General features: G+C 41.4%; 1 protein-coding gene across 1 annotated transcript; it reads left to right on the top strand.

Annotated features, from left to right (window-relative positions):
- The first annotated feature begins 4,473 nt into the window (after positions 1–4,473).
- On the top strand, positions 4,474–14,535 carry LOC118769115 (epsin-1-like). Its single transcript, XM_036516130.1, has 12 exons — positions 4,474–4,549; positions 6,065–6,201; positions 7,216–7,322; positions 7,497–7,655; positions 8,648–8,776; positions 9,037–9,157; positions 10,501–10,694; positions 11,180–11,245; positions 11,492–11,747; positions 12,248–12,263; positions 12,481–12,833; positions 13,449–14,535. Exons 3-12 carry the CDS (start codon positions 7,254–7,256, stop codon positions 13,709–13,711), a joined length of 1,626 nt encoding a protein of 541 aa, XP_036372023.1. The 5' UTR covers positions 4,474–4,549; positions 6,065–6,201; positions 7,216–7,253; the 3' UTR covers positions 13,712–14,535.
- The last annotated feature ends 1,478 nt before the right edge of the window (positions 14,536–16,013 follow it).

Below are 16,013 nucleotides of genomic sequence, written 5' to 3'. Positions count from 1 at the left end.
GAAGTTTGTGGATATAGCAAATGAGTTCAAGGATACAATATGAATGCCTACATTGTGCTGGAATGTTCCGTGTTAGAAAATAATTTTTTATATAATGAATACCTTGCTGGAGCGGACCTCAGGGGTACCCAATGCTGACCGTAGTTCTCAATTAAGGAAGAAATAAAGAGTATCTCTCAAAGTCAGGAAGGGTATAGGATGACCTCCAAGTAGTATTGCTGAAACGGAGGAGTGTGCAGACGTCCTCATATAAACATCACCATGCCTCTGTGCAGCATGCCACGCAGAGATTAGCTGTGTACTTAACAGCCCTAAGCCTAGCTCACATTTCCAGAGAGGTGCATTTGAGAATACTACATCTACCCCTTTGAGAGGGGATACAGTGTTTTCCTCAAGAGGACAAGATGAAACCGATGCATTCGAATCAAACATGTAGAGGCACAAAGCACAACCATTGACCAAAACTACTTTTAAAGGTAAAGGTTTTTAAAGGTAAAGATAACCCCCCCAGATAATGTCCCCTTTTTAAAGTAAAAACCTTGGTCCAAAGGCACCTGCAGTTCCAGACAATTTTGGAAATGAATGAGTGCTTTTTATTCCAATATGGTGGACTATTTTTCATTACACTACACATTATTTTAGCAGATGCTCTGATCCAGAGCAACTTCCAGCACAAAATAATAGAAGTGTATCTATTCAAGCTGAATGAGCAACAGTATCAGACTAGGCTAACAAGGCTAACACTCCCAGACCAGTGAGTGTGAGCATAACACCATGCAAGCTGTACCAAAAGTTAACTTGTGCAACCTGACTAGTCAGCCTAGAAACTAAGGGAAGCCAAGTACACACACTACCATACATCACAGTCACTACCTGTCTAAAATGACATTTCAATTTGCTAAAAATAGTTTCTTTTATGATAGAATATATATTTGCTCCCATGTATTTTAATTATTGCTCCATTGGAAGGGGTATTAAACATGGATTCCTTGTTGCTTCATTAAGGAGTGATAGAGCAGATCTGGAAGAGATTGATGGAAATAAGACCAATACCCTGAAAGGATACTGAAATGGTCTAAAATGGTTAATGGAGGGGGAAAAGATATCCTGAACAAATAACACATCATCAGCATAGCGTGAAACATGATGTCAGGTCTTACTGGCGAGCTGATTGGACGAGGGGGTCTAAAGATAGGGCGAATGGCAGGGAAGACAGAGTACAGCCCTGCCAAGTTCCTCTTGAAATTGTAAGAAGATAAATTGTTGCCAGAAATGGCAAAGAAATTAGCATATTTATAAATCTCTTACTGCAAGCTGAGTTGGCAAGGTTACTTGTATTGTATTCATTACTGATTATGTAATATTTGCGTCTAGATGCAAACCAAGCAAATAAGGATTTCTTTATATTATGAAAATTGACTCTTAATATGATAGTTTTGATTACTTTAAAAATAGGGTTTTTTTTGTGAAATTAAGAGTGCAATCAATAGTGGTAAAGAATTTATCTATAAATGTGTGCATATTTAGGGATGGAAGAGGGAAAACAATTATTCCAATATGCATAACATCCAGAGAGTGGTACAACTATTTGTAGAAGACAAAGAAACCAGGGAATCGACTCACGTCATGCATTTTCTCCAAACTGCTTAATGGTCTCAAAACCACGGTGACATGATTCCTTGGTTGTAAATCAGAAATGGGATATTGTTAATATGCTATTGAGAGAAAAATTCTATATTGATTAGATGGCCATGGTTTTATATGTTTACATATCTGAGATTAACGATAATACACATGAGAAGTGGAAACACAAGAGTTAAGGCACAAATTTATTAATCATGTAGACAATGTGCCTTGTTTAAAAATATTGCAATTAGTGCATGGTGTAATGTGACCATATCAAACAAATTAATTAATCAAACCTGATTTTCTTTTGTTCCAGCCCATACGGAAAGCCAGTTTACATTGGCACAGTATGAGTTGGCACTTAAAGAACTGAGTAAAAAAGCCAAAGACTTAAACCTGGGGGTGACAGTGGCTCAGGAGGTAGAGCAGCCAGTTGGGGATTGGAAGGTCCCTGGTTTGAATCTGGCTCATCCTGGTAGAGTGTTGAAGTGTTCTTGAGCAAAGACACTAAACCCCCAACAGCTCCCAGTGGCCAGTTGGTAACCCTGTATAGCAGCCTCTGCCACTGGTAGGTAGATGTGATGCATATAACTGTAAAAGTGCTTTAAGTACTCAAATGAGTAGAAAAGCACTATATAAATGCAGTCCATTTAAACCTAAGAGGGTTCAGTTTAATTTAGAGGGCTCTTTGGACACATCGCTTTTGGGCTTCAGCATGAAGAAAATGTTCGACAGTAGAAGACAGCTGCGAGGGCTCTGCACTTGGTGAGACAAGTCAGATGACAGATTATAATCTTACCAGGCTTGGGGGTCTACGATAACTTGTTTTTCATGTCAGAGTTCAGACTCCTCAACACGGAAGGCCAGAGCAGATAGTAGAACGAGCCAAGAATATTAGAGATCTGCAAATGGGCTTGACGGCAGTAAGCCATAGAGGAAAGTCTTGCAAATTCTGAGATAAAGCTTATTCCATTGCTTACAAGAATCCTTTCTGTCGCTAAGAATGTTTTCATACTCTAGAAAAAAAAAAATTTAAATTAAATGAGCTTTTTGTATTGGAATAGTCGTTCATTGACAAACAATGACAGGGGATGTTGAAAAGTAGCACATGTGGTTCACCCCGTGTGATAAAATCATTAATGTAGATGCAGTGGGCTCTAATAACCTCAAGATGTCTGTCTGCTGGAGGTCACTCCTCAGCAATGCAGGCACATTCAACACCTCCAGCTCCCTCCTCAAACATACGATTTTTTCGGCATCTATTTTTGTCCTCCATGTGCACTAGTTTAGCTCTGAGGTGCTGCACTCTCTGGTTTTGTGTTTTCATCCACCTTTGTGTAAAAATATGTATATATATATATATATATATATATATACATATATATATATGAAGATATGGTTCATTTGTCGTCAGAAGTATTTTCCACAGTGTTGCATTCCATGCATACAAAAACTATATACAACGTCATTACCCAGTAACCAGGAGTAATTTCTGAACGAATAAAAATACAAACACCTTTAGGGCATTCTTATTGAGGTGGTCTTTCATAATATATGGCATATACGGGACACAAATAGTCTGTCTGAAAGTCATGATATTATGCTGCTAAAAAATTAGACCAGGACACACCTTGTCCACCACTCCGCAAAGGACTCTGCAGCAGAGTGTGGATCTTTACTCCATCTAGAGGAAGAAAGGGAATACTGACCTGATGGTGCAATGACTAAGGGATTGCAACAACACTTGGCATGCAGATTAAATGGGAGTATCTGTAGCCTACACCCGTGTTTCCCAACCCTGCTCCTGGAGGCACACTGTCCTGCATATCTTCTATGTATCCTTCCTGCTTGACTAAATCAGGTGTGCTCAGCTAATCAAAAGTGCCACTGATGAGTTCAGTCAGGTAGGTAGAGCAGGGATAGATAGAAGATATGCAGGACGGTGTGCCTTCAGGAGCAGGGTTGGGAAACGCTGGCCTACACACACAAACACACACACACACACACACAGATGTATTTTTTGCAAGTTAGGTCATTGTATTGCCATGCCTCTCAGAACCTTCAGTTGTGTGCTGTTGTATCACTGTGCTGCTTAAGTGTGATATCCTTCTGTGGCCTGCATCATCCATCCACAGCATGGCCAAGAAACAGAATTTCTGTTGTGATCATACTGCAGGAATGAAAGAGTCAAGACAATGAGAAATCTCTTCGTCGGTGTAATAGATTGATATTGTAATTAACCTTATCTGATCCCTGTGTGACATGAATGATGAGGTTAAATCTGAATAAGGAAAAAGGGTTTACAAAAGTTCAATATTAAATCCATACCCAAGATAAGCCTCTTCAATCACAAATATGTAGACAAAAATAATTGTGCCTGACTACTGAAGTTTTTTATCTTTTTTTTCCTCTGGTTGGGAAGTAATTCTACAATTACTAGGCATAATCTGTGGTCTCCACAGTGGTGGCAATTATTCTGGTACCTCATAAGAACGAGTGACAGATTTGTGGGAATTTAAAATACAAACAAAAATGATATATATTTGCATAATGTTGTTTAGCCATTACTTTGGTACAAATGCATTCATATTTATTATTATTATTATTATTATTATTATTATTATTATTATTATTGGAGGAGGATGTTTCTTCCCTTCCCTTTAGAAATCTGAACTGATTGCTGGTTAAATATAGCGATAAAATATTTGCTTTTTAAATAATTTTCTCCATATTTTTATTGCCTTAACGTATTTATTCCCCTAAAACTCTTCGTGAATAATTACCACACAGCATGGGGCATAGGGCGTCCGCTTTACGGCCGGGATGAGAGGAAGCGGAAGTGCCACCATCTGGTTGTTCTGTCTTCCCAGCGTCTGCAGGCTGAGTACCCACGTCCATATAGGCAGCGGGCTGGATGATAACGGTAGTATTACATACAATCTAATAGTCAGAATTGTGTAGGGCACAATATCAGTTTTATTTGACATATTGGAAAAGGTTCAACGTCCGTTCTATTTAAGTAAACGCCTTGTTTATTTCAGCTATTCTGACTATGCTGTGTCCCGCTAGGTATTCGTCCTCATAATTTGACCGATTCTACATGGCAACACTAAATGTAGCTGGCAAGCTAATAGGTCTAGCTTCATTGGCGAAATTCGCTCTGCAACAATTTTCCAAAATCCCCTCACTCCCCCTGAATTAATTTGTTTCGTGACAGAGGAAGAAAAGGAATTTGAAAACGGTGCGAGTAAGTAGGTAGCTGGTGATGGTTAAAGGTATATCATAGGTAGACTAGCTAATGTAGCTAGCCTGCGAGATTAACCTGCTTATACATTTAATGTTGCTACCTGATTTAATTTACCATTGCGTTGTTTTCTTTTTACTGCTGATGGCTATGTTTAATAGTGTATTGTCAAAGGCCAGCTAGATACCTGTCTAGTTGTTGTAGATTATTGTAGAATATTTTTTGCTGTCTGATGCTTGCAAGAGGGTGTATAATGTGTGTACCAGCACCCACCTTCTCGAGCCGTGTGATGCTGAGGTTAGCAAGTGTGGCATCTAAAGCTGTCGATAGCTACATGCGAAAGCCATTGTGGCAAACGGTAGCTTCTTTTAAAAATCATTCTATAGCTAACTAACATTAGCAATTATGTAATGTTAGCAGTGCGTGTTAATAAACCGTTGTCTTATGAATATACGGTTACATAGATTTCACTAGATATTTATTGATACCCGTCTGCCTACCTATGTATATATGTGCGGGGAATTCACAGTGTGGTAATAATTTGGTAGCTAGGTGGCTCAGTAACTAAATAAGTTACAAGCTAGAGAACTAGAGATAAGTAACGGTAACAAGAATATCCATATTGTCAGTTTACACTGTTGTTAAGTGGCTCTGTCATAATTCCTAGATATTTGTAGCAGTGTGATGTAGGAAGGACACTTCCATTTTAAGAATACATTACTGCACGAATCAACAGCAACCTTATTCAATTCATAACTAACTAGATAATTGTTAAGTAGTTCATACCCAACGTGGTAATGACATTTAAAGGGAACTTGGAAAAAAAAATGACACACTGACTTTCAGTGTGCACCTCATTTGGTGATGCAGTAAAATCTGAAAGTCAACTGTCAAAAGTAAGAGGTTCGAACAGGAGACAGGATCATAAGCGTACCTAATTTAACTTGAAATTAGTTTTAAATTTTCAGGAAATCTGAATAATTCTAAGTGAATGCCTGGGACAGTGTTCAGTGGGGTGTAGAAGGCTAGTTCCAAAGTGGCCCTCATGAGGCTGACTGATATTCGTAGAGTCCTTGGGGGTCCTTGATGGTTTGAAGTGCCCACTCTCCATTGGTTGTGAAATGCTAATTTCAGGTTCCCTTCTCTCTCTCTCTCTCTCTCTCTCTCTCTCTCTCTCTCTCTCTCTCTCTGCAGTTTCATTTGTAGAAATAGTTGGTTCTGGGACCCAATGACACCGTGGCGAGAGGCATACAGATTGAGGCAGAACGCTCTGTAAAGGAGTCGAGCCTGAGGAAGAAGGTTTTCAGCATCCCACATTCCAGCTTGAACAGGTGAGGGAGTGAAAGAGACCCATTTTATTTTTTTATTTTTCTTTTTATTGTTCTTTGTTTTGTCCTGTTTTACAGTTACATTTACATTTGCATTTATGTATTTAGCAGACGCTTTTATCCAAAGCGACGTACAAAAGTGCATACAGTAAGTATTAGAGACAGTATGGGGACAGGATGTGTACACAATGAGACTTAGTTTGTGCTGTATAGCTAGATATCTTTCATGTCCATGTAGGTGGCTTAACTTTGATAATTCATTAATGTGAACTTTTTAATCCTTAATATTACAGTGGCAAAGTACCTTTCCAATCCCCAACATCTGACATCCGTTTCTAGCTGTGTTTCTCTGTTTTGGTGTTTTCTTTCCATATAAGTAGTAAAGACACTCTGGTGATTTCTTTATTTTTCAAAATCACCAGTAAAACAAGATTGCATTATTTAGATCACCTAATTGGCATTATAAAGTAAAAAAAGCCAAAAAAAAGCCCAAATGCACTCAGAGAAATGGCTACAAACGACCGTTGTGGAAGTTCATCTTATGCGTTTGTGTAACACACAATGCAGTTACATTTGTGTGTCTATCAATGAGGTGGCATTCCTCAAATGGAATGGAACAGATAATGTTATCTTGTTGTTGATAATGGTTATCTCCATGCTGTGACTGATGTATTTTAATATATATTTGTGATCGACAAGGGATGCTTTGACAGTACCCGAGGAATTATTCATGAATATTTTAAGAACATTTTAGGAGTGGGCTTAAGCAGTGGGTTAAAAAAAAAAAAAAAAACCTGTAACCACTTAACACTTCTACAGTGTTCAACCCCTCTTTTCCATTGACCTCACAGAGTAGTTACATTTTGTGGGTGTTGTTAGTAAACAATAGTAGTACTCAATGGCATTGGTAGTCAGTAGTATCTTTTGCTGTGTTACAAAGGCGGGAATTCAAAAATCTTAAGGACCTGTCCTGTCCTTAATGAGAGCATAACAATCACTCATTTCTGTCATCTCTAGGTCAGATTTCAGCAGAATTGTGTATTCAGCCAGCAGCCATGTCGACCTCAATGCTACGGAGACAAATGAAGAACCTTATTCAGAACTTCTCTGAAGCAGAGATCAAGGTTTCATATATATATTTCTCCTTCACCTTTACTCTTGCTACCCACCTTTTGCATTTTATTCTCTGTACCTTCTTATTACTCTGTTTCAGTACCTCGTTGTACGTACTGTTGTATGTTTCAAGTTGCCAACACTTTCCATCGGTGTCAGTGTTTTGAGAAAAAAATCTCTCTCAGGTAAGGGAAGCAACCTCCAACGACCCGTGGGGCCCGTCTAGCTCTTTGATGTCAGACATTTCAGACCTGACCTACAATGTCGTGGCCTGCTCTGAGATCATGAACATGCTGTGGAAACGCCTCAACGACCAGGGCAAAAACTGGAGACACGTCTATAAGGTGAGGTCAGAGGTCAAATAAGAGGGAATAATTACTGGTGAAGGGATTTTTTTCAAACACAGTTGAACTGTACTTGGGTTTTGTATGTCTAATTCAGAGAAGCATTCTGATTTATCATGATGTCAGAAATTGTGGATACCTTGGGATGTGCATGTGCAAATGTTCAGAACTCTCGAATGCTGGAACTTTGGAATCTGCTTACAAATTGATTAACCTATTAACTGGTAATGTGACCGCAGCAATTGCATTGTACATATAATAAATGATTATAATTAAATAGTTAAACATGGCATGGCCGTGTATGAAACGAAAGTATGAAAGACAGTTGCTCAAGTGAATTAAAAAAAAAAAAAACTCCATTCAGAGTCATGTAAGTGGAAAAATTATATTTGCTTTTCGGCTATGCAAGGTCATGTAAGGTAGAGAGCAGGGACTGGTAAGGTCAGAGAGTCTGTGAAGTGGAGGATCAATCTGAAACCGTGGTTTTGGGTGAGAAAAAAGCAGGAGTACAATAGTGGCAGCTTGGTACAGCTGGGAACAAGTTTCCTTGTTAGCCAATGTTCTGAGCACAGAAGTGGGAAAATTCTATGATTGTATTGTATCACTAAGCACATCAAACTCTTAGTCTGTCAAAAATACGTATTTTTCCCACTGATAATGCCTTCAAGGGAGGGATATATGGGTCATTGCCTTTGTAGTATTGTTGTTGAACACAAAATTTCTGAACCTAAATAGGTTCTATGAACCACACAGTTCTTAATCTCTTTACAAAACATTTTTTCCTGGACATATTCAGAGTTTTATTTGAGATATTTCTAATGAATGGTTACAGTGCATTCAATGTGGGTAGCATCACCATTTTTAAAATTTTCTAAAAAAAGTAGCGGACACCTTTAATCAGATTTTGGATTATGCTGTAACTTGGCTCTGCAAGGCCTGTAGCAGGGACCGCCTCTGGTAAGGGTTTATAATGTGTCTGTCCCCTGCCGCAGGCATTGACCCTGTTGGAGTACCTGCTGAAGACAGGTTCTGATCGGGTCATTCAGCATTGCAAGGAAAATATCTACACACTCCAGGTCCTGAAGGAATTCCAATTCATAGACAGGGATGGCAAGGACCAGGTACTGCAGTACAGACACACACATGCACATACACTCAAACCACACACAACTGATAAAGTTTCGCACTCTTAACTGTTTTTTTAAATACACTTGAAATTGGTCATCAGACAGAGACACCCAGACAGATACACACCCTCGCACTCACAATCAGCGATTGTATATGTAGACAGAAATAACATGCACTGATACTTAGTATTTGCAATACTCACTAACTGCCATGTTTCAGTGGGTGCTTTGAAATTAACTGCTGTTTTACAAAGGGAATCAATGTGAGGGAGAAGGCTAAGCAGCTAGTGGCTCTGGTGAAGGATGAAAATAAACTACAGGAAGAGAGAAGCCATGCAATCAAGACCAAAGAGAAGATGGCCCAGGCACAGGCCAGTAAGCAGAACTTAATTTTACATTGTCCTTGAGTGTTTTTGTGGTCTTTGATATTAAATGAAAGATGTCACAAGGCATCCTACTAACTGTGGAACCCTGAATTGCAATGTATAATCAACATTTCTGGAAAGATCTTCTTTTGCGCAAGACTTTTTCTTACACGGTTTCAGCTGTTAAGTATTTATGGCATGTAAGACACTTTGTTGAATGCACAGGACACTTTGTCATATGAACTTTTCTGCTGTTTGATCCCATGTAGTTTGCATCCAGCCAGACACACACTGCCGCTGCCTGTTGTAGTTGTACGCAATTACATCACACTTGTTCATAGATCATATAATAGTGACCAAAACTTGCTACGTATGACATTAGTTTATTATGCTGCAATGGGACAACAACTTTTGCCACTGATTCATTTTCATGTCATACTTGGTTTGACTTACACCATTCATTAGTTCAACACAGTTGAGGAAAGTTTTTTCAAACGGATTTGAAATGATAGACTTAATACTTTAACGTGTGTCAGGCCTCTCTTCACTTGTTTGAAGGCAGTTCCTTTATTAAAGCTACAGTTCTGGCTTCTTGTCCATTGACCACATGTCCCTTTTTAATTGTCTGAGATACGTGTTTGATGCTCAGAATTTCCTGAAAAAGACATTAGAGCCATGTAATAGGAGTGAAAAATGCCTCCACAGTGCTGCAATCTAAGGTTTAAATCTATGTGACACAACAGAGTCTTAAATGGCTGCATTAGTCAGTTAGCCAAATTCAGATGTGAGTTGACCTGAAATAATCATAATAAATAATATTCACAGTGCTGGTGAATGGTCAGATTTGGTTATATCGTTTTGCGCGCCAAAAAATCCAGTCTATTTGCTGACACAAAAGAGTACAGCAGGATTCACAAGCAGCCTGCAACTTTGCCTGCCTTCCTTTTTTGGTTTATATCTGTTTTTTTCAGATAACGTTTAATGCTTCCCGTTATGATGAACACTACTGTACTTAAACATGACTTTTTAGCTGGATTAGTGTGTGTACACTTTCATTTTATCCAGATAGCTTTGACTGGAGATGGATACAATTTTATGTACAAAATGTGGAATTGTTCAAGTATTCATGGGTTTGGCGTTCATATTTCTTTTGGGAGATACATCAGCAGCCCACATATTGGGAGAATGTTCTATCAATGGAAACATTAACCATTTACAGAGTTCATAGCTTCATAAAGAATCCTTAGCGTTCAGCATTTCACTGATAGATGTTGCAGATCAGTGTCCACAGGCAGTGTGTAATCTGTAGTCGCTTCTTCATCCCCTACCCCATTCCCTCCTGTTCTCTCTCAGCCCCCCCGGCACCTACAGGTACACCTCTGAGGGTCGGAGGACTGGGAGGTATGTCGAGCGGACTCGCATCGCTTGGCCTCGGGCCCCAGGGGCCTGGCGCCGGCTTCAGGACCCCGGGATCTGGCGCTAGCCCTGGAGCCAACGCTGCCGAGTCAAAAGGCACCGCTGAAGAGGACCCGGCCAAGTGCAAAGAGGTAAAGCTGTGATACGCCACGGGGTTGAATGCTGAATGTGTTAAATAAGCTTTGGCTTCAGCGTCCCGTTGTCTTGAGCTGGTCGAGCCGCTTCTGCTCCATGGTGTCCGATGTTGATGTGTGCTGTAGGTCACGTGATGTGAAGCCACAGGCCACCCGGAAACGTCAGTATAACTCCACTCCTCCCTCAAGCTAAACTCTGAGACTAGGCTATGGTGAGAGAAAGCTGAGAGGAAAGATGGCTCTGGCAGAGGAAAGCAGCCATGCTGAACACATTGCTTGTATCGTTACGCTGAGAAGTCATTCCCCCCCGTGGCCACAAACATGTTATCTAAAGTGGAAAGTGGACCCACATACTATATTGTACCAAACTGTAGGTGAAGTCACTGTAGAGCTCCTTTCCTAAAAAAAGTATTTCAGTCCGCGTGTGGCAGGTGTGACAGGATGTTGGTGTGGTCACAGCTGTATGCGTATGTGATTGACAGGATGAGGGTAATGCCAGAAGTGAAGGCGCTGAAGAGAGCCAGACGGACAAACCTAAGGCTGAGGAGGTGTGTACCGAAGGGTACCGCCATTTCCACCTGTCGCTGTCTTCATGTTACGCCATCGTTACACGTCCCGCCTTTGTTCTGAGCTGCCATTTCGTCGTCTCCCGTCTCTGACTCGCCCCATGACGCTGTCTGTCCGAGCATGTCGCTGTGAGGAGCATTAATGGGCCGTGGTGTCTGCTCTCTCTGTGTGCGTGTACTGAATTAATCCTTTCCTCCCTCACCCTCTCTCACCCTCGGCCCTCTCAGATGGAGGCGGGCTCAAAAGCTGCTCCTCCCTCAGCCGCTTCCACGCAAGCCACAGCTAACACCGCGACCACATCCGAATCGGCTTCTGAACTGTTCGGCTCCTCAGACCCCTGGGACGGGCCTGCCCCTGCGCCCCCGGCAGATTCAGACCCTTGGGGTGGTGGTGGGACCACGGTGGATGCCTCTTCTGACCCATGGGGAGATGGGGCCAGTGCTAAAAATGACCCCTGGGGCTCCACAGGTGAGGGAGATAAAGGTTGAGAATGCTTTGCAAAGCCAAATATACTTGATGTGTTGATGCACGGCGGTCATTTTGTGCTAGAAATCTAATCATATGTTACTTGATGAGGGAAAAGGTGTGAATTACTAGGCCAATTAATACGAAGGGAAGCCTGAGTGTTAATTTGGCCAGAACACCCAGAAACCCCCTGTTCTGTGATCAGTCTGTTGTTACAGAAATAAACACCCAATAGGAATGTATATAGTGATATATAAATGATTATTTTACCTATATGTTCACAGGTTAGACGTTACTGTTATTGTCAGAACTTAATGCAGCTATGTCGCAAATGAAATAGGGCTTACATTTTTACATATTACATGTTTATCTGCCTTTTTAATGTTTGAGCTGTCTATTTATTGTCTCAGATGAGGTAGCAGAGCAAACTTCTGGGCTGTGGATAGGCAGCTTTGAAACTAAAATGTAGATATTTCAGGAGTCTTGTAGTGTGGGGAGCTACTTTTGTTTCTGAATAGTGCGGTCAGATAGAAGGTATACAGTAAGATGGCACAGTAGGATGCAGTATTGTAGGTTTGGTTCATTGATTTGAGTGGAGATCACATTTTGTAAAAGACAGCTCCCCATGTTTGTTTTGCGAAGCTGTGTAATATAAATGTCTGTCTCTGTCTTTCTCTCTCTCTCTCTCTCTCTCTCTCTCTCTCTCTCTCTCTCTCTCTCTCTCTCTCTCTCTCTCTCTCTCACCTGCGAGTCCGCCCAGTGGAGACCCCTGGAGCGCTCCAGCAGCCCCAGCTAGTTCTACAGGGACAGGTGCTTCGACCTCTGACCCCTGGGGAGGAGACGGAGAGGCTGCACCAGCAGCAGCATCCAATGACCCCTGGGGAGGAGATGGAGGCGCCGCACCGACAGCCGCATCCAATGACCCCTGGGGAGACGGAGGCGCTGCACCAACAGCCTCGACCTCTGACCCCTGGGGAGGAGACGGAGGTGCTCCAGCGACAGCCGCGACCAATGACCCATGGGGAGACGGAGGGGCTCAACCAACAGTCTCTTCAACCTCTGACCCCTGGGGGGGCCCAGCTAAAGACACTACTAACGGTGCAGGTACAGATATACATACCCCTCTCTGGTAGGCTCTTCCCGCTTCTGTTTTTTTGAATTGGAGGGAATATGTGGACAAGCAGTTTGGTGTACAGCCATACACATGCCGACAGACATTCATGGCTATTATGTCTGTCTATATATAACTGCCAGTGTATAAAATAATCCCCACATGTGTAGCCCTTCTCACATATTCACATATCATATGAGTTCATTTTCAGTACAGCTATGGCCTTCATTCATATGTAGACATCATTAATAATATTGGATGGACGTATGATGTAATTTTTTCCAATACAATCAAAATTCCTCCTCTGTGACACTTTAAGTTCATCACGTAGTCATCTCTTGGGGGCTGAAAGTTAATTAGACTTTGCTGCCGTCAGGAACTAAAGACCGAGATGTGCTCATTTTCGTTGTTGTACCTCCACTCTATGGTGAGTAGCAGTTTCTATAGCTGTGCATTAATTTTGGGATCTTGGATCATTTTAATTTCATGGCAAGCATCCTGCTGGTTTTACACACACTTCCCCCTCAGTTGGTAGTGTTGATACACTGTTGTTCTTGTATTGGGTGTGAATGTATAGTACTAACCTCACACCCCCTTCGGTTTTTCAGTGAACCAAGAGCCCGGTGGTCCTACTCCCACCAGTGGGGAAGGGGAAGGCGGCGCTGGGACCCAGGCGACCCTTGACCCCTCCTCCACGGACACCTCTCTCCCTGCAAGAAAAACACCTGAGTCATTCCTGGGTGCTAGCGCAGCGCTAGTGGATTTAGATTTCTTGGTCTCCAACAAACCCAAACCCAAACAATCTGGCCCTCCCATGTCCTCCTACCCCGCATCCAGCCCCTTCATGCAATCACAGGGTAAGGAAGGATAGGAGAGAGAGAGAGAGAGAGAGAATTGAATTTAAAGAGGTTACATATCTATTATTGAGGCCGTGATTGTGTTTTAGTGTTTCGACGTGGACTGTCATTCCCATGTAGTGGATAATTGGTGTTAAAATCATCTGTAGTAATATTAGACTCAGCCTCATAGTTAGTAGCCATTACGACTCTATTATCTCTCTACTCTCTTTCCTTCCCTCCTGCTCTTTCCCTTCCCTGTCATCTTTCTCTTTATTTTCCAGGCACCTGTCCACTCCCAGGCATGGCTGTCTCCTCAGGCAGTACCATTTCCAAACTAGGGGCATCCCATACTCCTCCCCCAGCATCCAACCCTTTTGGTTCCTCCCCCCTCTGCCTCCATTTCCCCACATTCCTCCTCACTTGGACTCAGCCACTTCCACACCAGCCCAGTATCACCTAATCATATAATGAACATGTCCCCTGCCATGCTGGTAGTGGCCCAGATTGTTATGGCTATGACTGCAATGTGAACTCAGAAGCCTTCACAACTGGGTCCTGGCATGGAGCAGACTAACCGTAATGGAGGAGCCTCTTCCTCGTCCCTGCATGGAGGTGCCATTGTCATGGCTGTATTAGCTCTCGAGTTGCCTCACTTATTTTTTTTGGGTGGGGAGTTCCAGGGAGACATGGCAGTGGTGGTGAGTGGCGTGTATGTGGCAAAGCAGCAACAGGAGAAAGCACCAGTCCTCCTCCTTCTATGACAATTCACCCCATCCTCCCTCCTCTCACTCCCACCAAAAGTTCCACCATTATCACTGTATGTATGTGTTAGATTTATGTGTTAAATACTAATATTGAAAAAAGAGGATCAGTGAAATGTTTGTTTTTCTGCAAATTTAATAATGTATGTCCTTACGGTGCAGGACATCAGATAGTTGTAGATTTTGAATAATCTGTTTTCTTTTTTTTTTACTTTGTTGGTTATGCAAGCTTTTTTGAAAGGGAAAAAGACAAAACTATATGGATAAATGTGGAAAAAGTTCTCGGTATTGTGCTGTTACTACAGTGAAATGGAGAAGATGTTAATCTCACACGCTAAGCTGCATCGGAACAGAACACTAAAATAAGCTCAATCACTAATGCGGTGATTTCATTAAATATGACAAACACCTCCCACAGTCTCTGCATTCAGAGTAAAGAATGAAGAGTACTACTGCAGTGAAAGACAGAAACGCCTGAAAGGTGGTTAAAAACTTGCAGAGTTGGACTGCAAAACTCGCATTGAAGGGGTATTAGGTCAAATTCGAATACACTATATAATGTGTATGAAACGTGTTGCTGATGAAGAACTATGCTTTCCAAGTCTAGTTAGGCAAAAAGCTGAACTCTGTACCCAGGTGGCAATAGTGTGACAGGAACTATGGCATCTCTGTGCTGTGTTTGTAAATCCAAGAGGAGAATGCTGTTTTCTTCACGTGTAGATCTCCAGTTAACTAGGCCTACAAACTGAAAGACACATGTTGAGCCACTGTCCCTAAGCCTAAGGAACACCCATGTGGACACTAATACAAGTTGGAAGTTACGAGGGTCGAAATATCCAGTAAAATACACTGGGAATATCAAGGACAGCATAGTACAGCTTTAGGCCCCCTTGTGTTTTGTCAGCTCCGGCCAGACACTTTGAAAGCATCAGAACATTGTAATGTTTCATACATACTTTACCGCATCAAGGTATGGATGTCCTGCAGAATCTGATCCAGTCATACTCCATTAATATACTGCTGGGCACAAGACTGCCGTGCGCTGCCGCCTGCTAAATTAGTAGCTAGTAGCTAGTCGTCCTTTTGATTGATGTAATGTAATTTATTTTCTTATTGTATTTTTTTACTTCAAATGAAAATGTAACATTTTATCTGGTTACATTGTATTTATTTATTTATTCATTATTTATTTATTATTTATTTATTACAGCATGAAATGAATTTGAGAGTAAAAGTGGAGTTTATCTGTTTCGTAGGGTTGTCTTTGTCCGACTTTATTTCCATTCCTCCAAGATTTACGTCTTGATCACAGTAAATAAAAGGTATGTTAAAAGTATTGTGTTGGCTTTACCAAATGTCTATGAATCTTGAGGCTTAAAGTGAGGTATTAAAGGGCCTACTTTTCAGCCAGTGCTATTTTTTTTTCTGTTCATCCTTTTATATTGTAAAATGTCATCTTCATCCTTAATCTTGTGTAATTTCATTTTGCTTTAACGGCAATATTCTGGCATCGCTGTCACTGATGGAGTCCCGCACAGATCAGTACTTGGTCCTTTTACCATCTACATGCTGT

Source organism: Megalops cyprinoides, chromosome 21, assembly GCF_013368585.1.
Source record: "Megalops cyprinoides isolate fMegCyp1 chromosome 21, fMegCyp1.pri, whole genome shotgun sequence".
NCBI classification, from domain to species: Eukaryota; Metazoa; Chordata; class Actinopteri; order Elopiformes; family Megalopidae; genus Megalops; species Megalops cyprinoides.
Note: the sequence above shows the minus strand (reverse complement) of the source record. Positions and strands in the feature narration are given on the sequence as shown.

Bases quoted from the DNA above. Each gene is read 5' to 3' on its own strand.
- LOC118769115 (XM_036516130.1), top strand. From the start codon at position 7,254: ATGTCGACCTCAATGCTACGGAGACAAATGAAGAACCTTATTCAGAAC. The intron at 9,158-10,500 runs GTAAGCAGAACT...GTTCTCTCTCAG, and splicing joins GATGGCCCAGGCACAGGCCA to CCCCCCCGGCACCTACAGGT. The intron at 10,695-11,179 runs GTAAAGCTGTGA...TGTGATTGACAG, and splicing joins ACCCGGCCAAGTGCAAAGAG to GATGAGGGTAATGCCAGAAG.